The sequence below is a fragment of the Anopheles bellator genome, chromosome 1, assembly GCF_943735745.2.
Source record: "Anopheles bellator chromosome 1, idAnoBellAS_SP24_06.2, whole genome shotgun sequence".
Lineage (NCBI taxonomy): Eukaryota > Metazoa > Arthropoda > Insecta > Diptera > Culicidae > Anopheles > Anopheles bellator.
In genome coordinates, this window is record NC_071285.1 from 22646054 (window position 1) to 22670409 (window position 24356).

Below are 24356 nucleotides of genomic sequence, written 5' to 3' on the forward strand. Positions count from 1 at the left end.
GCCGGTCAGGACAGCCACAGCAACGGCTGCGGGGACTGCTTCACCACCACCAACACCAGCGGAAACGACGGAGGCGGCGCCGACGGCGACGGTACCAGGAGGTACCACAGCGCAGTACAAAATGGCCGCGGCATTCGCCGCCGGAAGTGCGCCCCGCAGTACTGCATCGATCCTCTTGGCGCTGCTGCTGCTAATGCTGTGGTAAGCCCTGAACTTGACGTGAACTTTACTTTCGTTGAGGAACCCGTGAGATAATGATTTTTTGGTTCCCAAACCCCTCTTTCAGTCTTGCGTTTTATGAAATCTAAAATAAATTAATAAATGACCAGAGTGTGGCAAATAAGTCCCAAGATTTGGTTGCCTTTCCTTGGCAACTGATTGTGAAGACTGCGGCAAGATTGCAGGCGTTCGGTGTACTTCTTTGGTATCAACATTTCGTTGCAAACCGAAAGACGTTCACGTTGGTCTCGAAGAAGATCATTTCCCGACCTTGAACATTCTTTGTCCATCGCCCTTTGACCGATCAGTAGAGTCTATTACCACTTCAAATCGAGTACTTGGCCTATAATAACTACGCTTCATTGTGTCGTTTCGCATTTGTGAAAACTTAAATAGATTTCAAGTTGTGTCACGTTTCACTTGTGTTGTTTCAAGTTCACTTTCAATAGCAATTGGACTTGGACAGATATTGATTTGAGGGCTTGCATGTACAGGAAAGGGTTCGATTTTTCTGTGGTTGAAAGCGATCGAACTTATTATAATCTGACTCCTTCGGCATTATAACAACAGACACGTACAATAATAACTTTCAAAGGCAGTGTTCCTTGAAAGCCGCAGATGACTGCAGATGCAAGCAAACTCAGGATCCTTTCTACAATTAATTTTGGAACTTTATTAGACATAAATGCTTGGGATTTCAGCTATTTAATAAGTCTAAGGTATCAAAATGATTGAAATGAAAATGTTTCGAATTAAATCTATTTAAATTATATGTTATGTCACGTGGCTTTGAGCCATTTTATCCTACTTACTACTACTGATAACTAACGACATGTTACAACTAGTTAATTTTAAAATCTTCAGATAATTAACTCACTATCACTCACTGGCTTTTAATTTCGAACGATAGTCTTTGCGAGCCAGCAAGGTTTAGGAAAAGATTCGTTGGTGTTCTCCAGTGTAAATTAAATTGAAAATTTAATTCAATCTGATTTGTATTGACCGGAAGTTAGTTTTGGATAATTGTGACCACAGAGAAGATTTTTGATTAGATACTCATGCACCCCTCTCAGCGCCCACATATTTCAATTGCCCAAAAGAGCGATCAAACGAGCGATCAAACCACGATCAGCTCAAAAAGGAATACTTGTCCAATGATCGGCCAAAAAATTGAAAAAAAACCTTCAAAAGCAGTCCGAAAGTTTACAAGACACTGCCGCTAATCCTCCCGCTAGTAGCATTTTCGCTGCCATCGACACACATCAGCAACTGTAATGGGGACCCAATTAGAGCGGTTTAGAGGGCCAGAAAAATAATCAATTCCGTGGCTTCAAAATGCACGTTAGCTCGGGCCGGCCAAACGGAAGGTGGCTCCTACCACCACTGGCACCAAGGCCAGTACTGGCAGGCTCCCCCCCTTCGAAGGGTTCGATTACGAATCAGCGGATACGGCGGTTCCCCCGACCGCCTTCTCGCCCTGCTCTGCAGAACAAATGATTGACGGACGGCGCGAGGGCTGTGACCTTCGAAGCCGCAGTCCGGACCGGGGGACACGTCACGATGTGTCGGGACGTTGGTCGATTTTTTTATCGGTTTTTCGCGGTGCCTCCCACTTCCTTGAGTGAGGTCCCTGCCAACGGGACCGTGTGTAGGTGTAGGTGGATGGCGAAGAATCGAAATCGGTTTCGATGTTCCGATTGTCGGTGTCTATCATCGGGGTTTGCCGATAGCAATTTATTTATTCTGGTTGCCCTTTGCGGCCACCTAAGAGAAGGCCCCATAAGAGGGCGTGAATCATAAGGCAAAGTGGCTAGAGTCGGCCTCCGGCCAATTGGGTGACACTTTAGGGTTGACTCGAGTGGCTTCCCGCGTGTCAAGTTCTCTTTTGGCTGCTTCTTCGAGCCAAGTCCAAGTCATTAGTCTGAGTGCCGTGCCTGCGACAGTGTCGATCGCCTCAGACCTCAAACTGTTTGCTAATCGTTCTGCAGACCACCTAAACGGCACTGAATAGCACTGGGGCCATGTCTCTTCCAGCGGGTTCTGTAAAGCTGCAAGCTTTGAAAAGGTGCCGAACACACCAAGATGTCCCTATTGAAAGGGAATGAAAACCCTCAAGGGAACAACGGATGCGGAAAACATAACCGCACCCAGATCGCTTCCCTGCTAATTACGTACACGGCTCGGGGCTCGTGCCTCGAAAACAGGTGCGAAGCCGTTGGAAAAATCGAGGAAACAGCCATAACCGTTAGACACCTATTTAGGAACGACGCATTCCATAAACATACGAACTGGCCGGCGACACAAAACCAATAGACGAACCGGTGACGGGTAAACACAGCGCCACACGCCAACACACGAGCGCAGCGCAGGAAGAATTAAATGTTCCTCGTTATAAATAATTCATGAGCGGCAGAGCTTGACCTGCTCCACCACTGGTCAAATCCCTAGGTTCACCTGGAAGCGGGTTTCCTCGACACTGGGCTGGGTCCGTTTTGCGTAACCCCTTGTAACAATGGACGCTGTAGCTGGTGTGTCGTTGTTTTTTGTTCTGTCGCACGCCCGGTGAAGGTTTATGTTAAATTCCTGGCCCATTTCCTCCGGTCCGGAGGTCCGGACCAACGCTGCACCGGAACCATGACCTACCCGAATGCGTACCCGGAAGTTGGCCGGCTGAATGCACATGCCCCGTTGGGTTCGATGGCTGGTGAATACACCATCGGGACCCCCGCGCACACATCAGCCAGTGCGCCAGGCAGCGCTCAAGGATCCACCCTAGTCCGCCGCTAATGTGACAGGCCGCATGAAAAACCTCTGCAGTACTCGGTAGGCGTTCCGGCGTTCGTGCGTTCCCTCGAGCACTTTATGGACAGCGAAGATTGGTACAAAACACGGCCGACGATGTCTGCCAGACGATGGTCAGACGTCAGATATCTTCGACGTCGACGCCTAAGTGGGTTTCTTTCAAAAATGGCCAACCATACGCTAGGCTGCCAATACGCCAATGACTGCATCTCCATTATTCAAACAGTCCGCGCTGAACGTCCGGACCCGTCCTGTTCGGAGCTTTTGGCTCCAACCTGGCATAGTGCGGGCGCCAACTTTAGTGTCCCGGGGCGCAATCGGTTTCGAATGACGGCAAATAAAGGCTGACACCGGCGGCTCTCCCACCGAAAGGGTACCGGTTTTGGCCAGCGGATCACTTTTCGCTCCTGGCTGGACGCAACAAAACCTGAGATTTGGATTCGGCTTTTATGAGGCATCCTTTTTATTGGTCCCGTTTCCATTTTGTATCGTTGGCTATCCGCGCTACTATGAACCATCCTTCGCCGGAGCATCGCTACGTTTGCTCGCGTTTTTCGGGTGCTTCGAAAGTTGGGTGAGTGAGTGTGTCTTGTTTAAAGTTTGATCTCCAAAAGCGAATGACTCAAGCTGCCAAGATTGGGGTTTTCCAGGAGTACCGTTCGGTTAGTGTCCGAAATAAATCCGCTAATAAACATTTTATAAAATGCTTTGATTTTTATACAAATAGGAAAAAGACAACATTGAATTGTAATACTAGGACTGGAAAAAGACCTTCATGGTTGCTAGTCCATGGTTGGTCCTGTTTATTCAAAACTCTGGATATAAACCATAGTACACGCTTCGACGGAGGAAAACAAACTTGCTTCGACAAACCCTTCAACCGACCTGCGGAACTCGAGTTGAGGTTTCGGCCAGGGTAGTAGAGAACGTTGTACGCGTAAAATTTGATTGATTTACAGCTCACTGTGAAGGGTAGGACACATGAAGGCAATTACTTTTCAAATTACCTAATCAAAATTGAGAAAAGTGCCAACAGTGAAGGATGAAAATGCATAAGAGTTGTCCAACTAACTTTCAAAGAAGTAGAAAAAAAGGTTTATAATTTGTTCTAGAAACATTCACAAAAACTAAAAATTCCAAGGAGCTTTTTGAATATAAAAATACAAAACAAAAGATAAAAAAGATGAAAATTATACGAAAACTTTAATGTAAGTATCCGATTGTAAACAAAAACGAAAGAAATATAACGTTCAAAAACAGTACATAAAACTTAAGCAAATAAAATTAAAATATAAATTAATCAAAACAGTGCACAAGAATAAACTAAAGAAAAGCAAGTTTCTTGAGCTAACTGAAAAATTATTGAAGACACGTCCATAAAGCCAGCAAAGAATGCACAACTAAGCAGCAGAACATTAAATAATTGTTGTAAATAAACGATAAATTCGATAAAATTAATGACAATAGATCAATAGACGAACGGCGCGGAAAATGGCGAACAACATAATAGAAAAAGATTGGGAAAGCAAGAATCTGAATCTTCAGATAAACATCGGCTCTTCGTCGGGTACGAAGAAAAAATGGAATTCAAACAACACAGCAAAAATTTGAAAATGACTTGTACAATTGTGCATCAAACCGCTACAGCCTTCACGGACCAAGGTTCGATCGGAGTTAGCAACACTTCCAACGAACCAACCAATTAATTTATGGACCAACCTTTCCCATTCGCTGCAGCGCCAAGAGCCATCCTAAACCGAGGGTGGACCGAGCGCGATTTGAATATCAGTCGGCCGGGAAGGACCGCAACGCCTTTTGGAAGGCGCACCGGCACAGACCGTCGTCTTATCAGGGGGTGCTGGTCGCCGGTCCGGTGCATGCAAAGGAAACATACATCATCATGTTCACATCACTCCAGGACACACACCACCCCAAATTACGGCTCCGGACGGCCACTGTGCGCTGCTCCACGCTTGACGTGTGTACTTTTCGGTGCAGCTGATTACAGCTGGGGCCAACTGGGGCCATTTCGTTGTGGCCCGGCCCAGTGCAACGCGCCACATTGGGCAACCCGTTAAGGGGCCGTTTTGGCTCGACAAAAGACGTAGCTCGACCTCAAAGCTGAGCATCGTTCGTGCAAAATCATAAATCGAACGCAGATAACCTTGCCAGACCCAACCCAATGTGTTCGTGCCGTGTGACGATTGCTTCCTTTGGAAAGGACCAAAACATTCCAAAAACATTCCAAGATGCAAGGAAACCCCGATGCTTAAAAGTTGGGCGGGTGGGCTTGTGGGGTCTTCGAAATTTCGCCTAAAAATTAAAGTTCCAAACTGCTTTCTCGAGCGACGGCCAGATTCCTCCAGGTTTCAGGGTTTCTCGTGCTCACCATAAAAACAATGGCCAACCAAAATAACGCTCACGCGAGCCGTTGGGTGTTGGGAGGTTTGGCCTTTTGCCTCCTTCGCTTCCTAACCATAATAAAACCGTGGTCGCAGTTAAGGAACTGTCTGCCCCAGGGCAGCCGTGGCAATTCACGGTAGCGTTCGCAGAAGGCCAGCCAAATTGAGGCATCCTTTATTGCTGTGCGCTAATTTCACTGGTGTTACCTTAACCCCGAATGGTTGGAAAGGTGTCGAACGGTTGGAAAGTGTGAAGGACAACCCCCCTTTTCGCGATCTATTCCAAATGTATTGTCCAGTTTTCATTCAGACAAGTTTGACTAATTTATTTAAACTTTGGTTTCGATTAACTCCACTGTCTTCTCCATTAGATGCTGCTGCTTTTTCTTATTAGTGACAAAACGATCGAGAGCCCTAAGTATCTTACCGTATTTTAGCTTGTAAGGTAGCAGAAATCTCGAAATATTGTAAGCTAACCTATGAAGAACGTCAAAAGGGTAATTAATATGAGTTTAAGTGGTGAAACAACATGTGATATTGGAGGAGGCCACGCGTAATTTAACTGAATTAGTTCTAATTAGTTAAAACAATTTGGTCAACAATAATAGCTGAGAGTTTTAATTAGAACCGCATGAAAAAATCACGCTGTATGGCAATATTGTCAGAGTTGAGGATACTAAACTATCTAGGCAGTAATATTTAGGTTGTTCTAAATATGTATGGCTAAATTTTTAATTTGGCTTCAATGATCCCTAAATACAGCAAAAATATCACCCTCTTAGGAATTTTACGATGGAATGCAAAACGTGTAAAAAGACAGATTTCCGCTTTTGGGCTATTTATTTTAATTTTCCATTTCCAACTTTAATCACTGAATCACTTGAAAAATCAAAGTATATTGTTGTACATGAACATAGAGAATGCCCAGAAGTCAAGGTTATTCGGAGATCACCAGCCGCCGCATCACGACCAGTATTGGCCGGCAGAATCAACGACATCTCAGGCTCCGTTTCGATTCTAATAAAACGACAAATTATGGGAAATGCCATGCTCCCGGTGCATGTTGTTGCAACCAAACCCCGGCGGCTGCTAAATAATAATTGGTCTAAACGTTCGCTGAAGCTGCTCCGAGATCGTCGGAGGAACCCGTTGTGGCGGGTTCTATTGCGAACGGGCGTCATTATCACCGCGTCCATCATCGCGTGTCGCCGTTGGCCACACGACGATGTTTGCGCATTTTGTGCGCACGATTGTTCGCATAAACACATAAACTACAACCAGCGGTAGTGCCTGCCAACTACACACCCATCATCCCCTAAAGCGTGGTTCCGAACGAGTGGCTGCGGATTCGAACGCCACTAGCCAGGCCACCAGGAGGGCATTTGTTGTACCGGGTGCCCCCCATTTTTCTGACTCATTTGAAGTGCGAGAATGTTGCGCACTCTCCGATGAGCAGAGCAGATTCGTGCCGCTGATAATGCAATTTATTTTGATTAAAAATCCCCCCACCGGACGGGCACACCAGAGTGCAACATTCATATCGAACGCCGGACAAACACGGGCAGAGCACGGAGCAGGCGCCATCTGGTGGACAGGCGGCCGGCGAAACTCTCTCTGGTGTTATTTTTTCTAATTTTCTTAGGGCCAAAGATTCCACTCGCGTAAATGGCGAAGGGGCGATTCGATTGGTCCGACAGTTTGGAATAATCGATAACAATCATCTACACCTTCGACTGTTGTTTTGTGAGAGCTTTGCACTTTGCCTATTGCCTATTGGGAGGATCAGCAGATTAGCCACTTGCTCTTTGAATTCTGCGGAAACCCAAGAGGACGGCGACCATAAATGGAGATCCTGGAAGTCATGGTTAGAGCGCATCAGCTGTTTAATCATAGTTTTGCGTTGATGAAAAGCCATCGAAGAGAGAAATGCCTTCCAATAAAGTCATTATCTGTTGGTCCTGAGAATCACAACGTATCTGGGAAGCAGTACGAAGAAAAAAACAATTCCAACCAAGTAATTCTTCACTGGAGCACCTAGATGCAACTTCAGCTAGTTCCACTTTTGTATGACCGGAAATACTTCAGTGGGTTGGTCCATGTTTGAAGGACTTAAAAATTCTCGTCGGTAAGCCCCGTGTGTTGTTAATATGTTCCTTTCATTTAAAACCCAAAGTTAGCTATTTCGTTCATTGCCTTCTCGAAAAGGGCTTAAGTTATTAACTTAGTTTCCGGAGATATGTCCGATCGTTGAACGCGGCAAAGAATTCCATCCTAAAACAACTGGAATAAAAGATCCGGCTTATTTCTCCTTAACTTCTTTTAGTAGCATTCCTTACCTTTACCTTTCAGGACACAAGTGACACTTTTTTTCTGAACCGTTGGCGTACCGTTTCAGGACACATTTACCCGTTTGAATGCGTAATACCGGCAAACTAACTAATGAAGAAAGATACGACAATAATTAACCTGATTCAAACACGCTCAACTGCTTCTATCACATGCTTTGAAAAACGTATAATGTTGGGGAATGGAACTGACTCTTGCCTATAAACACGGACATGCCCTGCTATAGTTAGGACGAGCACACGAACGAATTCATGGTTGTGCTAAGAATCCACATAATCTGGAACCACTTTTCAGCATATCAGACAAAAAGAAATGAACAATTACTTGCTACTTTCGCTGCTTTCTTTAAACCAAAACTAGCTGTAAACGCTATCGACGAGGCTCGAAACCTTAGCGCTGTATTACGTCAACGAAGAAGTACGTAAAACAAATTATTCCTATGTGAAGAATAATCGAAGCTCAACGACAATCGTCGGGCTGATCATCGGGTTCATCGCGCGGTTAGTCAGTCGGGGCCGATTATGCCATTATGCTCCTTTACGATTTGCTTCTCGACACCTCGCGCTCGACACTCGAACCGAGCACATCAGCCTTTCAGATCGATCTATGAATAAACATGTCCTTGCACCAAGTGCCGCCCCGGCGATTGCGTTGCATCCCTATTACCCTGATGATGTTTTCATGAGCTCCGTCCCCGAACAAACAAAAAAACGACGAACCACCCTGTGAGGGCTGCCCACCGAATAAGCACACACTTCCGGCGACGACGACGACCAGCGCCGCCAGCTTGAGCGGGGAAATTATGATTGTCACCCAAAATATCAACACATTTGTCAAGAGGTTACCATCCGGCGTGGTCCACAGGCACTCGCTCGTTCCCTCGACATTCAAATAGGTGTCTGGTCGCGTTTGGCACCAAACGAGGAAAGCGGCCAATTGGGCGCACTGAGCGGTGACTAGCTCGCGGGCCTCCGTATACCGTGATTTCCAATGTTTGATTTGCTGGCGTTGCCCGGAAATTGACCACGCGTTGGCCGCCGGTTGACCGATCAGAAGCCCTCGTCCTCAAGCGAGCTGCACAAACAAAGCATTTCATTCATTCTTTTATGTTAATTCTTTTCCCTGGTGTTGATGCGAGCAGGCGGAGGTCCCACAGGAGCCTCGCCACACCTAGTGGGTGTTCAGACCCACCACGCAATGGCGAGGCTCAAGGCGTACGGTTTGCAGTTGTTTGGCCCTCAAGCAATAGTGAGTGGGAAAACCCATCAAACTCCACAATGTTGTGTAACGTGTAATGAGTAATAACATTTATGCCCTCAGCAATGTTTCAGACACTAATAAAATTATGTTCTACAGTATGTGGGATTCTTATTAGGTTTAATGTTTCCTTATTATTGATATTGAATAACAACAGATATTGAACAATAAGAAAACACAGCAAGAAAATTAAATATCGATGTAGGAGATCGGAGTTGAAGTCTTTACCATCCATAAAGCAGATTCTGTCACATAAAAACAAGAAAAAAAAACCCTAATTTAGTCAATTCAACAATTTTTTTATTCCCTTCAAAGTACAACCCTACTGAGGCATCAACGATTAATCCAATCATCCGTACATTTTCTATTACCACCCGAAGAAATCGACTATAGGACCTCTTTCGAGTATGGATTCGAGGTGAAACGTGTTTCTCGAAATGGCTCGTCACAGTTCTTCTGACAAAAGTGAAACAGTTCTTCTGATACATGGTGAAAACGGTGCTCCTAGTGCGACTTGCCAAGTTCAGCAGAACCTCATCCGAAAATGGGGAAAACCTTGCAGAGCCTTGTTTTGGAACAAACCGTGTTGAAACGTGTTTGAAACCTGCCAGCCCAAAATACCCAGAAAATTCTAATGCCTCGCGTCGTACAATGGTCAGTCACGTGGGACGTGTACTAAACTCTCCCTATTTGTTTTTCCCGCTCTGCGGAGGGGTGCGACTGTAGTCCAAAAATAAATATCATGTTTTCGGTAACCTTGTCCCCTGGCTGTGCTGTGTGCCCACCTTCTAAGGCCCTCCGTTAGGAAGGTGTTGAAATGGTCATAAAACCGTCGCCACCCTTGCCCAACTGGACTAGACCAGGGGGTCCTCCCCGCAGGGGTCCTCTCTTTCCACTGCCGAGAGCTCCGTTTAAAGTGGGGGCTAATTGATTACTAGCATTAGTTGATAGATTAACACCATTCGCAGCGGGTTTTTCTTGTGGGACCCCTCCATTTTGAGTTTCGTATTCTAACTCTCTCTCTCTCTCTCTCTCTTCGCCAATCTTCTTGGTATCTCTTTGCAGCGTTCTGCGGCAGGTGTTGGCCGCGAAGAACTACACACTCAAACCACGGGTAGTCCTGCCGGAAGACTATGTCAAAGGTGAGTCCCAAAGTGTCAGCCGTGTTTGATTTATAGAGCTAGATTTGCAGCACCTCCTGGAGGTCCGCTGATATCAAAATTAAAGCGCCCGCGTAATGGTTCAAACCCCAGTCCCAACGATTCCATTTACTTGATTGCCTTACCAAAATTGCGGCTCCGTTTTCCGGCGCCGGCAGGATGTTGGCCGGAAACTTTGAAATTAAAATAATGACGCTCCTCGTGACGGCAGCAGGCAGGCGCTGAGAGCTGTTCCGCTGTACATCAGTCGCTACAAGCTCGATGTCGTGGACGGTATTAGTGCAGTTAGCTCTGGTGGCCATTTCATGTGCTCTTGAGGAGCACCAATTCGATCCGCCCTGGGGTCGCCTGGCGTCCCAGGCGCCAGTATCCCGCTATCTCCTGACGCTGTTACGCCCGGTCTGCCACGATGACCAAGTGTACCAGCTCAAGTTTATGAGCCAGGTGGAAGATCCTCAAGCGAACGATATCCTCGGCACGGTGCTGGCCGGGCTGGCCGATGCGCCCTGTGCCCACCAGATCACGCTGCAGGACGACAGACACGAGCAGATCATGACGGCGAAGAAGTATTTCGTGATCTTCACCAACAACTTGCCCGCCGTAAGTTTGGACCGTACTTCACCGTAGCAAGCTCACAAACCGCATTACTACGGAATCCACTCCCAGGGACTAGAGTCTTTCCGGCAGTTTATGGCCTGGAAAGTGATTCGCTTCGGAAGTGCCCGCTTTGTGGTGGTCATCCTGCTGCGAGACCCTCAGCTGGACCCACTGACACAGATGTTCGGTTTCGCGTGGCACAATCGTGCGTTCAACGTTGTCCTGCTGCTCTACCATCCGACCGGTGCGTTCGAGTGTGTCATGCTCGAACCGTTCCAACAGCGAGCCATTGTCCTGCATCCTGGTGGTCCTCCGTTCGGCACGCTGGAGGCCCTATTCTATCGCCAGTACCGGAACCTGCACGGCTACGAGCTGAACGTGTACCTGACTCGGGGAGACATAAGCCAGCGGACTCTGACGGCCAGTCGGTACGTGTACTTCATCGAAGTGCTGAGCAGGCGGCTGAGCGCCCGGTACCGGATACACGTGGACCGCATGCCCAACTGGAACCACGCACACCGGATGGACTTTGGCATCGTGCACGGTATCCACGGAAATCACCCGGTCAAGCGGGTCCCGATGCGCCAGTTCAGCTACCACTGCGTCCTGTCGCCGCGCGGTGGTCGACTTCCGCTGATGCGCTTACTGATCGACCCCTTCAATTGGCTCGTCTGGCTCGGGCTGGTGGTGATGTCCGCCCTCACCAGTTACCTCCTGCGCCGGTTCGGGTTCCATCGTCACCGGGCCCTGGTCACAATCTACTTCTGGCTGTTTCAGATCTTCATCAACGGGCCACCGAGAGCGCAGGTGGATACGCGGGCCGGCAACTGCATCCTCACGGCGTACATGTACGTCGCCCTGATCCTGGTCACCGTCTACCAGTCCGCCCTGACGTCGCGGCTCTCGCGCACCCTCCGCTACCCCAAGCTGGACACGGTGGCCGCCGTTAACGGATCGGGGCTTCCCATCTTCGTCAGTCCATTCCTGCGCGAAGTCAGCAAAGTACGCTTCGCGCGGGAGATTGACCAGGGGCAGCTGCAGCAGTCGGCTACCCACGGCTACCACCTCGTCCTGCCGTGCGATATCGCCGAACACGTGCACTACACCGGTGGCCACCGGGTCCACCTGGCGGCCGAACGGATCGCTCCGTTTCAAGACACGTTCATCCTGTTCCGGTTCTCACCGTTCGACGAGCTGCTCGACTTCTACTGGACCACCTTCACCGAGGCCGACCTCTTTCGCTACTGGCTGACGCAGAACGCGGCCCGGAATGCGGTGCCCGGCACGGAACCCGACAGGATTCCAGATGGCGATGGCCACCAGCCGCCCGATGGTGCCCGGGCGTTTAGCGTGTCCGATTTGCTCATCTGCTGGGCGATCATTGGGATCGGTCTGTCGCTGGCACTGGGTGCGTTCTTCGCGGAGGTGCTCTGGCATGGGGCTCTGCTCTCCCCGTGCGGACCGACCCGATCGATCATCGGGCGGTGCTGGCAGCGAATGAAAATTGGCGGCCAATTTCGAAGAAGTATCACGAAAACCCGCCCTGAGGATCCAATATGAACACTAAGCCTATTTTATTGACAAAATGAGTTAAACAGAATGGTAAATGGCGGCTGCGAAAGAAAATCAGTGCTTTCGGCTTAGATAAACTGAAAGTAAAAAGTAAAAAGTAAAGAAAGTAAAGTGAAAAAAGGTCAAAGTGAAAGTAGTGAAGTAAAACGAATCGAACTGAATAATAGAAAGACCAAGTGGAAAAGTGTTAATGCCACAACAAACAAGTTATAACCCCACACCAACACAATAATCCCGTTCGCCTATTTGTAAAGAGAGTGAACGCCAAAGAAAAGCGATTAACGGTTATTCTGAGGCACCTCCTGAGGCACACAATGCAATAACCAAACACGGTAACCAACCCACGGCCACCGACACCATGCTTTCGCTAGTTGTTACTTCCGAAACGATTATTCCAGTTTTTGTGGGTGAGGTGCAAATAAATCCTTCTCCGCCGTGCCTCCGGCAGGACCCATCGGGCAAGGAGCAGCCCAAAACCGAAGAAATGTTCCGCAAACCGAAAATGGGCGAAGGTGTCTTCGTTCAGGCCACCAACCGGGGGACACCCCGGAGCCAAGCCAATTTTTGCGCCACTTGACAGCATAATCCATTCGTCTGCATTGCATCATGTATTAATCAAACCGCGAAAAGCCGGCGGGAGTTTCCCCACGCGTCAAGGTACTCGCTGGCGGCCAAAACCCCAATCCGCTAGGAGTCGACCCGGAATGGGCCGAATCGGTGAACCAATCCCCACCAAAGAGCCCAATAATGCTGACCGAAATTACGGCTCGAGCCTCGAAGCCGAAGGGGCTGTACCTCTGTGGCGTGATAGAAAAAGGTTTTTTGTAACACGCGGACATGGGATTTCCCCACGAAAGGCCATAGCTGTGCAGCTGCTGGGTATTTGTTGAGCTGCAGGTTATGACGTTGATCACGGAGGGTCTGCCGCGTGACCTCTGTTTCCGAGAAGCGCTCCGAAATAATGCAAGACATGAAATTAGTGTTGGCTTTCTTTTAAATGGAAAGGAGTAAACCAACACCCACATGGAGTGGAACTTAAATAACGTACTACCAATAAATGAATAGCTGCTGGATGGTAAATCTCGGGTTCAGTACGATATTATAAAATAAAGTACGCAAGAAAGGAACAAAAAACACCTCAACCGAGCTGTAACATTGATGAACTCCAAGATGGAAAGTGAAATATCAACAAAAGAAAAGCAAACCTTTTAGACCGACCGGAGTGAGACCGCAAGTTCAAGTTACAGTAGATGGGACCGCGGTTTTATGTTTTTAAACCGAATAGAAACTGAGTTAAGCTACTCGAAAAGAACTTGAGCTTGAGTCAACCAAGTATTCATCAACGCCATTGTTTATTAGTTAACTAGCTGTTCCCGGCGTGCGACGTCGCGCCTCATTTCATTTTCATTCATCGGCTTCCCTTCTCGCTTCTCGTTGGATACATGCCGAAAGTCTCATTTAACACGCCCGATCGCTTCAGACGGCATCGTATGTACTGGCCGCGTAATACTTTCCCTGCCTGATGATCCGATAAATCGATGCAGACAGATAATCTACGACGGACGAGCCACGATTCTTGATAATTGAATGTAGTAGAAGTATCAAACGACGAATCAGTATTTACTCAAATTTAAACTTTAAACAACTTTTACCATAAAAGTATTATTAATTTTAAAGGTTTTTGATTTTCACATTTAAAGTCTCACCACATAACTGTTTAAAAAAAAAACAATTTTACCCGTTGCACGCTCGCTAATCGTAAGCGACTCCATCACCGCAACCGTTCACCGTAATTAATATGGACCATGATTACGCCCGGCACTAATCAAACCAATAAAAGACAACGCTTATCAGAGGCCACCGATCGATCCGCCGCCGCCAGGGCTTTGCCTTTGCGCGCTTTTTTTTTTTTTTTTTTGAAACAGCGAAGCAAAAGCCCGTTGGAGACGTCCATGCTCCAACTAAAACACGGCAAATTTATTAAAACCCGCTCACTGCTCCGAGTGCACTTGAAACCCGTCCGTCGAAATTATGATTGACATGCGCTCGTTCGTCCGACTGCTCGTCTGCTGTCCGTTTGATTTATGACATACGGTGAATGATGGAAAATTGAGCATTAAACAAACAAACAAACAAACAGCAGAGCAAAAAAAGATGGCTACACAAAAAAAACCGAAATCGAAAGTTAGGAGAATTATGTAGGTCTGCGCATTGGACTGCTTTACGCGAAAATTAAATGGAAACTCGCAACACTCGCGCCGTTATGGTTGGATCTCCGAATGGCAGGAACTACCACGAAGTACCACGGAGTCTGACACTTTCCGTAGCGGTAATGCCAGGGGCTACCGTTTTTGGCATGTTGACAATTGTGAAAGTTTCACTTCTATCATTTTTTATTCTCGCTGGATACGGAGCGTTAGATTGTGCGTTTGGAACTTTTTTTGGCTCAGTCGTAACTGCCAATTCCTAAATTAATTGGCCATTTCAAATTAGGTTTTGGCACCAATCAAATCGGAAGTTTAAACCGTCGCGCGGTAACTGCCGGGGTGTAACGTCCTCCGGGTCCTCCGACAACTAATGAAATTAAAGCGAGCGGTAGTACCGAGAGCAAAAAATTCCGGCAATTTCGTCATGGCTAAAAAGATTCAAAATATTCTTCTAATCTATTTCATTCACTTTAAAGTCCCTACTTGAATATTCTCTGACTACCTAAAACGCTGTGAAGCACAAGTATTGAAGAAATGGTTTTAATTTCAAAAGTTAAATACGAATGCCAGCATTTTTTGGTAAAATGGCACCAATTGCAGAAAATCGCAAAATATTTCATTTCCATTGATCCAAGGCTTGACCATTCTACTGGCCCCAGTTTCCTGGCTCTGCACTGACTCACTGGAAAGTCCACTTCTAATTGGGCCTATTAAAATGCACTTCGCACGTTCTGCACGACGGCGTGGTCTCGGAAATGGTTTACGATTTCGGAAATGTGCAGCTTGCACCGGCCCGGCTCTACTGGCCACGCTGGGTTTGGCAGAGATTTACGATGCGGGTGTGATGGTTTGAACACAGTGAGAAAGTGATAAGTTTTCAAGGACCCGCTGAACACACGTCTCGGTAACCTCGAACACCCCGAGGACGAGAAGCACTTTTGGCGGGGCGCGTTACGTGGCGATGCAAATTAGGTGCCGTAAATTGCGAGTTGCGTACCGCGTTCCGAGGACGCCGGAAATAAACCGCCAAACCGGAAAGCCGGAAGTCCACACACACGCAGTATGGTTGGATTATTTTTAGCTCCTCCAGGAACCCGGGGGGTTTAGATGGGAAGGAAATCACAAACGCAATCGACTCTCTACCTCCAGCTGGCCGCCTGACCGATCACATGTCGGCGCCGTGTGGGCAGGCGGGTTATCCTCTTAGTTGGCGCATTAATTACTTGTCTTTACTATAATCCTCCTCTCTCTGTTTCTATCTCGTTCCAGAGGTTCGGCCACCGTCGCGAAAGGGCAGCCCGGTCGTGGTAGAGTTCAGTATATTCGTGGTAGATATCAATTCCATAAATGTCGAGGATATGGACTTTAGGTATCAGAACGCAGCTAAGCAAATAAACAAACGCTCCAACAAAGTTGTTACTGGCCCGTTTCCCCCTTACCAACACCAACACCGGCCACTCACTCATCGCACTCCGCCGCCGGGACTTCCCTTCCGTTAGCGTGCACTGAATTTTTCACCAACATGCACTCATTACACACCCGGTAGCGCATTATGTACCCAGCTCCCACTGCCCCAAATCCGTGTTCCTGTCGCCGAGCCAGAGAAATCAATATATACCAGCAGTCGTAGTAGCAGTAGCAGTGGGTCACGCCATTCAGGAATCCGTTCAGGACGCTGTTGTTTTAAGCAAAACAAACAAGCCCCAGTTGTTTGCAGCAGGAACTGGAATTAAAGTCAAGTCCTGTGCCTGATCATCAACTCGCGGGATTGGGATTCCTGTTTCGTTCATCTTGACACGATCGGACCAGATGTTTTTTGCCAGAGCGTTGGAACCGCTCTACGGAGTCTCTCGAGCACTATTCAAGCATCCTGTAAAGTAACGAAAATGTAATAGGGACACATGTAGCTTGAATGCCGGTGCTGGGAACATTCAGTTCAAAAGGGTTTAAAATTGTTAAAAAATCAAATTGAAAAGTTTTGTTTCGGAATTGAAATGTTTTAAAAACGCTTCCATTATTTTTTCTTGAGGCACCCGAGCTATTATCAAAAAAAAAACCATCTAACATTAATTATTCCACACTCGATCAGGGAACATTCTACAAAATGAAGCAATTGAATCTAACGATGGATTGTGGTAGGATTGAAATGTTTGTTTTGCTACTTGGCCGACAACCTGTTATAGGTTGGCCCTCTGCTCAGGTGAGCACCGCGCAGGCCACCGGCCACAAAAATTGGAGCACCGCTATTCGCAACACCCTCTGGTAGGGGTGATTTCGGATGCGGTCGGCTCATGGCGCGCCAATCATCCGGCCAATCGCGTCGAAGTGCTAAAAATAAAAAGCAAAATCACCAAATCAATTGCAAATAGAGTCGTTCGGGGCGGTAGTCGTGGCATCGTGTCACAGAAGTGCATCGTGGGCTGCAAACGCCCAAGAACTGAACGGAGAATAGTGCGACAGGAACGTCATCGTGAAACCCCCGCTTGAATTCCGCTGGCTTACCACTGACGGCAAGTCGAAGGCTGCCGAATGCGCGGAATGCACCTCATCAACTCACAGCGGTTAAACCCACCTGCCACCATCCCCACAGCCTAGAAAAATCATATCGCCCACGCTGTCAACATTAAGAATCACCAACATACCACAAGCTATGGCGGCCTAGTCCTAGACCCATTCACCACCCGATGGCCCCGAAAGCAAGCGCGAGCGAGCGAGCGAGCGAGCGAGAAAAAATCGATTAATAATGCAACTTTTCCCGCCTCATTTCCTCCCTGCTACCCTGCTGCCGGTGGCCAAATCGTTTCCGGGCATTTGGCGGCCCGTTTCCTGTGTGACGAACCCCGACAACAACAATGAAAATTGAAAAAAAATAAACCAAACAAATGGAAACAACCAACAATCCTGCACCGCACAAAAAATGCATCACGAACCACGGACGGTGGGGTGGCCTTGCCCCTTCGGCGCCCTGCACTATACCTGCCCGGCGGCCCCCCCAGGGTAGACATGTTCGTGCACCAGAAGTGGGTCGAGTCGCGGCTGGATCTGCACGACGACATTTTCGAGGAGGGCGACGATCACGTAATACTTCCGCCGGAGTTTTTCGATAACCTATGGCAACCGGATCCGTACTTTCTCAACTCGAAGATTTCAGGTAAGCGGCACACGGTTCCCCCGACTTGTTACTTGGCCAACATTCTGACTTACCACGTCCCTTATTCGCTACGCAGCCGCCTGTTCGCGAGCTTTAGTTACGCGTTTCGCTATAGATCCCTGGTTTTGGGTGCCATGATTGTGTTCGGCTTGTCCTATTGATTGAACCTGTGCAGGGGACCTTCGCAGAAGTTGCATTGGACAACTACAGGACTCCTGTCTCGATCCTGGCCCGAGTAACGCTTAACAGCTTTATGTCAGCTTTGCTTCAACTTCCAGCATACACCATACACTGCAGAGCTTCTACGTCACTGCTCTTTATCCACCGGGTTTCCGTGTCAATCGCTTAGTAGATGGTAGAAGTTTTCTATCCCTCACCGTTTTGGTTCTTAAAGCGTAGTTGGTAGCTTGGTTTACTAAGGGTTGCTCTGGTGTACAATAAGGACCTTAAAAGTTTAAAAAAATTTGACTAAAGAAGTCGAATCTGAATAGAGTTCTATTTCATTTGCAGGCATGGCTGGAATCTGTAACATTGACCAATAGGCCAATGTACCAAACCAATTGACCAATAGGCCAAAGTATTCCCAAATTTTATTAGCGGCAATTTTCCATTAGCAAAGATACCGATACCGTATTATGTACAGATCGCAGTTGCTGAAAATTAAAAAGTTGGCATTGAAAAATCGAAAATTGTGGAAACCGGAACCTGGAACCAGAACCAGAGGATAGGATAGTGAAAACCAGAATCGAAGGTCACATTCCTATTCCATCGAGTAGGTGAATGCTTTCAATTCTTGCCAAAAAACGATAACAACCAGATTACCATGTTTGGGTCGCAACAATCTTCCTTTTTGGCGATTGCCGATCGATGTACAGCTGCGTTAGTTAACAAGCTAAACACAATTGTAAGCTGTCCCGCACAAGAGAGAAGTTCGTCCTCCGGACCACGATTTCCGCTATTTCTGGACCACGTCAGTGGCGCCAGTTGCCCTTCGGTTCGGTTTCAGTAAATTACGCCAGCTAGACCGTGACCTGAGCAGGCTGCACGAGAGCCTATCTGCCATGTCTGCGTGCAATTTACCTTTACCTTGGCGATTCGGGGGGGGAATTGATTTCGAGCTTCCTTCCTCTTCCGGTCGGACGGTGATCCTTCGGTATTGATTGTATCAAAGGTTCTTTCTTTGCTTCGGTGAGTAAATAAAGGTGGGCTCGGTGCACGCTGCACCGGCGCATTATTGATTGTGCGCCGCTAGGCCTTCCCTGGAGGGCGCGTGCCAGGGCCAAGGGTTCACCGCGGAAAACCTTCAGACGGGGTGGGCTAATTTTCATTGACCTTGTCGTCGATAGATACTAATAACCGATCCTGATCCCACCAGAGCCCAGACAAACCTTAATGGGCTCTTTGTTCATGTCGGCGTCGGCGTCAGGCAAACTTCCGGTCGGTGGTGTACTTAACCCGAGATAAGCCATTCCCAACGTTGGGCCTTGTTGGAAGTCCTGGATAACAAGTCCTGCAATAGCGATACCGTGAGGCTTTTGGATAGATTTTACGACAAGCGGACAGAACACGCTACGCCACCTTCCATGAGCACGGGAACAGACGTGACAACCACAGTACAGGCTTGGGCGAGCTATAATTGTATGGCTGGTTGCAGGTGGCTTCCGCTTCGCGTCCTTCCCCAATCCGTGTTCCGAGAATGCAACCACACACAGCCCCACACAGCCACAACAGCAGCAGCAAAAGCAGCAAAGTAGTGGACTAGAAAGTTTGTATCCACCTTCCCCAACACACATTATAAGACCTGAGCAACGTTGCCACCAGCAAAAAGCCACTATCCTTCAGACCAGGTAATACTCTCCTTCCTCCTCTGGAGCACCTTGGCAACGGCGCAAGTAATGGTGTGTGCCGTTACGTTGTGTCCAACATCCAAAACAAAAAACCCCGAAAGCTCACCCACCACCTCTCGTGTACCATCATCGTTCGCAGGTCAAACCTTTATAAATGAGGGTATGAATAGGGTGTTGTGTGGCAAGACAAGTTGCATGACTTCCATGCGACTGCAAGGTGAGTGTCAGAATGGCGGCCCCAAGCCCTGGAACTTTGGCGGCATCCACACTCTGGAGGCACTTCAACAGCTGCATCCTTCAACGTCACGCCATCACACACACCACAGATTACACAGTCATCCATCCATCCGTCCGTTTTCCACCCAAAACCCCAAAACACCCAGACACCCTCATTCATCGGAGAGGATCATGCCTTATTTGCAATGTGCTGCTGTGGGATACTTACGCTTTACGTAGGACACTTGTGCTGTTGCTGTTGTTGCTGCTGCTGCTGCTGGTGCTGCTGAAGGCGCAATCCTGAGGATCGTGAAGTTGTCGGAACTCGGTCCGTTGTGTTGCTTTCCGCTTTATATGTGTCGTTGTACCCCGTAGAACTTCATGGCTTTCCGTTGTTTTAAGCAGTTATGTGTTGCTTTTATAAGTTGCGCTTTCAATGGAACGATCACTAGAACGAATACTAGCGTTAAAGGGAGAGAACGTTCAACTAAATAACGTGTGAGTCATTTGAACCATCGAGCTCGATATAGGGAAACATGTCTGTTAAGAGTTTAAGCTAAAGTGCGAATCACAACCGTTGGTTGTCTGATAGCAGAACCCCAGGCTGTGTTGAGCTTTCGGTCCGACCGGTGCAATAATTACAATTAATTGGGATATTACCATTCCCGGCTTACAACTTAGAAAGGGCCCCAAGATCTTCGTTGAAGGTTTACTACCGAATATTCTTTTTGGAATTGTACTTATTAAAAATGAACAAGGATCGTCTGAGCCAGTCGACTGGGGCATTTCTTGTCCGACATTCGAACCGGAACCAAATGGATTTTTGTAGGTTGACCACCAGACGACGGATCCCACCGATGTGTTGCCATTTTGGGTGAGATCGATTTTTTTTGCTGCCGAAAATCAAAACCTAACGGCGAAGAAATAGAGCGGAACACGTTCGACAGACCGTTACCGAGCGCAAGCTGCCAGGCGATGTTTGTTTCTTATTGGTTGCCAAGTTCGTTTTGATTTTTTGTGAGTTTTTGTCTTACACTCTCCAATCTCTCGACTCATCCAGTCATCCGTCAATCGCCATCGAGTACAAGACCACAGGGACCACACAGGTGTCCAGCGCACCAAACGAACACCGACTCCGTTGGTCAGCTCGTTCCTAACACTGTGTCCTGTCTGTTTCTGTTTCTTTGTCCTTGGCCGAATGAATCCCTCCCGATCGATCACTAGAAATCGCCACGCTCACGCACAAGTTCTCGTCGGTGACGCTGTACAAAAACTCGACCGTTCGGTACGCGTGTATGATGCACGCCATCATCGCTTGCCAGATGGAGTTCCAGCTCTACCCGATGGACATCCAGATCTGTCCGATCTACATTGAGAGCTTCTCGTACCACAACCAGAAGATACGGCTCAAGTGGGCCGACAACGGCGTCACGATCAACCCGGAGCTGAAGTTGCTGCAGTACAACCTCGGTCGGCCTTTGCAGCTCGAGGAGACGGACGGATACATGCCGGAGAAGTATGGTACGGAACCGGCGTTAGCGCGTTCTCCGGTGTTGATCTCCCGGTTGAACGCTTTCTTGAGCTTACCCTTTATGGTTCTCTCTCTCTCTCTGCCTCTCTTTCTCTCCGTTGATAGGAAACTTCTCCCGGCTCGCGGTGTACTTCCGGTTCGAACGTCAGATTGGCCACCATCTGATACAGACGTTCGCGCCGTCCTCGCTCGTGGTGATGCTGTCGTGGTTCAGCTTCTGGCTCGGGCTGGATGCGATCCCGGGCCGGGTAACGCTGCTCGTCACCTGCATGCTGACGCTGGTCACGATGTTCACCGGGATGCGGGCGGATATTCCACCCGTGGCCTACGTCAAGGTTAGTATGCTACGGGCGCCACACATCGCGGACACACGCAGATGAAACGCACGGGTGGATCCCGTTTCAGGCACTGGATCTGTGGATGGCCGGCTGCATGCTGTTTGTGTTTTCGGCACTGGGCGAGTTCGTCGTGGTGAAGGTGCTCGACGTCCAGTACCAGTACCAGGTCAACAAGGTCCCGAAAGTGCTGCCGATGCGCATCAGCGCGATGGAGAAGGGCCAGTGCGTGGGCACGGTTGCAAACTGGGAGGGCGGAACGGTGAGTGTGCGGCCCCGGAAGCCAACCCAAACGCCGACCACGCCGGGCCAGGTGTCGCTGCAGGGCAACGGAGGACCCCAGCCGCCGCCCCCGACGAAGCAGCCAACCCGGCGCCAGAGCATCCTGTCCGTGGCGTGGACCGACACCGACACCGGCATCGAGAAGATCATGTGGCGCGAGATCGACAAAATGTCACGGATCGTCTTTCCGGGCTTGTTTCTCGTGTTCGTCGTACTCTACTGGCCGATACTGATCTTCAAAACCTCCTAGATGGTTCCGGATCCTTAGCGCTCGGTCGGACCCGGTGAGCGCCTTACCAAGATTGTGATGCCTTATGACGCGAACACCAAACTACAAATTCGAGATTTTACACCAGAATCGAAATTTTTAGAGCGAGCTCAAGTAGAAGGAGGCTCAAAGCCTTCCAGGCCGTGCTTTCAGTTCTAGTTCCACCGGTTCACAGGGAGACAACGCCGCAAAAGACAGGACAGGACTTCCCGTACCCCAGGAGCAACGCGAATTCGAATTTCAGCGGCACAAAAGCAAATGAATAAGCTAATAAACACTGGTTTCTTCTCGCACATCGATAGAGAGAGAGAGAGAGAGAGAGAGAGTTGTAGGTAGGAGTTTAGTAATATTTGAAAAGCTTTACTAAGTGTAAAAATGGTATATTGTTTATGTATTGCTGAAAGTGTTGCGTTGCGTAGCTTCTAGAAATGGTATAATTTGGTAGACATTTTGAGTAGCCAACTCTGAGGCCATTTCCGTTCAATCAAGCAGTTAGTTTCCGTTCGATTTCCGACGGCCAACATTTCACTGTAAAACATATTTATCGGGTTGCTTCCCGTGCAACATAGAATTACTAAACAGCATGATTTCATGTTGGAGGAAACGGAAACAGGGGAAAACCGCGGAAACGTGCCCGTTTTCTTAGGCTCTTGTCTCATTACCATCGCCGTCGATGGCTGCAAGGACAATATAATCTATAATTGCCTTCCGGTTCCGGAAGTGGGACCGCAGTAGCACCGCGAGGCTATGCTGCAAGCAAACATACTATATGGCATTTAGTGCATTACCGCCGTTCTTATACAATTGGTAGGTTCTAACCGCTGTGAAAGCAATAAGTACCTTATACTATTTAAGACAGCTGAAGAGTGAAAATTGGGAAACGCAAAATTTAATGCTGATGTAGTGCAGCGGCAGAGACAAACCAAAAGGCGAAAGCACAAAACAATAAACTGAATTCTATAAACCGAAGAAGAGATAGCAGGCAGTCTACAGCTACAACGAGCAAACACTTGTTCACGTTATGTTTTGCGTAGTGAAAATATTAAGATATAAGCATAAACGCTGTGCCTTTTCGGAAGAAGAAAAACTTTATTCCACTTTACTCAAACATGTGTAGTGTAATCGTTAATCGGTCACGACGGTCGAAGCTCGCTGGAGAACTTTCCTATGAAGAGTTACAAACATTTGAAGCAAAACCACAAACACGCGAAATGTTAAATTGTGCAAATGAATGAAACATGATTGCGCAGTTAAGTGTGGCCATTCAAAATTATTGTGGCGTGCTGTGCAGACAGATAGGGAGAGTGAGAGCGTCAAAACGAGACAGAGAAATAACATGGAATTGTGATAAACATTAGCTAGAAAGTAAATTCAAAACAAACACATGCACTATCTACTAAATACAACACACTTCAAAGCTATGCTGCTGAAAAGGCTCTGCTCCGACGCGTCGCTACGCCAATGTCGCCGGCTACAAGACACTACAATGGGTTTAGGGACGGTTCTGTGGCGACCGTTCCGATTCTTTCACCAGCTTCTACTGTAAAGCGAATACTAACCGAAAATTAAACATTTTACAAATGGTTTCCTATTAATTACCGAAACAATATCAAAGAGATAGTATAGCGTATAAACCGAAAAGAACACTTCAAATCGCCCAAATCAACAACAACAACACAAAGAGGGTTTGTAAAGGTAAAGAAACAATAACAAGTTGTTACAAAAGAGGAAGTGAACACATTACCCTTTAACAAAATAACCACGGAGATACAGTGAGCAGTGTAAATAAAAGAATACCATTCATAAAAAATGGAGCTTTAAACCCCCAACACCATGCCTTGGCATAGTGAAAGCAATCTGAAAAGCAACAGGTTGAAGCAGCGAGACCGTGAGACGCGCACCTAATAAGCAGAAGCACCGGGGACTGACGATCCAAAGTATCTTATTTTCAGTTGTCAATTTTTACTATTTTCAAATTATCTACCCAAATATGATTCGCGGTGGGAGCATCCGAAAACGGTAATAGACGGCAAACATACGTTCCCTCTGGGCACAGTTTAGATAGATTTCGATAACGTTGGATTTAACGTACCTCAATTCTTGATACTACAGACGACCACCACAATAATTGAGGCAGGGACAAGAGAGAACTGGAAGGCGGCCG

The 24356-nt window shown here is 47.8% G+C and overlaps 1 protein-coding gene across 1 annotated transcript; it reads left to right on the plus strand.

Moving 5' to 3' along the window:
- Positions 1–64: 64 nt before the first annotated feature.
- On the plus strand, positions 65–22174 carry LOC131206330 (glycine receptor subunit alpha-4). The gene is made up of 7 exons (XM_058198849.1): positions 65–201; positions 10092–10168; positions 15832–15931; positions 17559–17713; positions 21001–21297; positions 21413–21642; positions 21713–22174. The coding sequence occupies exons 1-7, from the start codon at positions 122–124 to the stop codon at positions 22172–22174; spliced, it is 1401 nt and encodes a 466-aa protein (XP_058054832.1). The 5' UTR covers positions 65–121.
- Positions 22175–24356: the final 2182 nt, after the last annotated feature.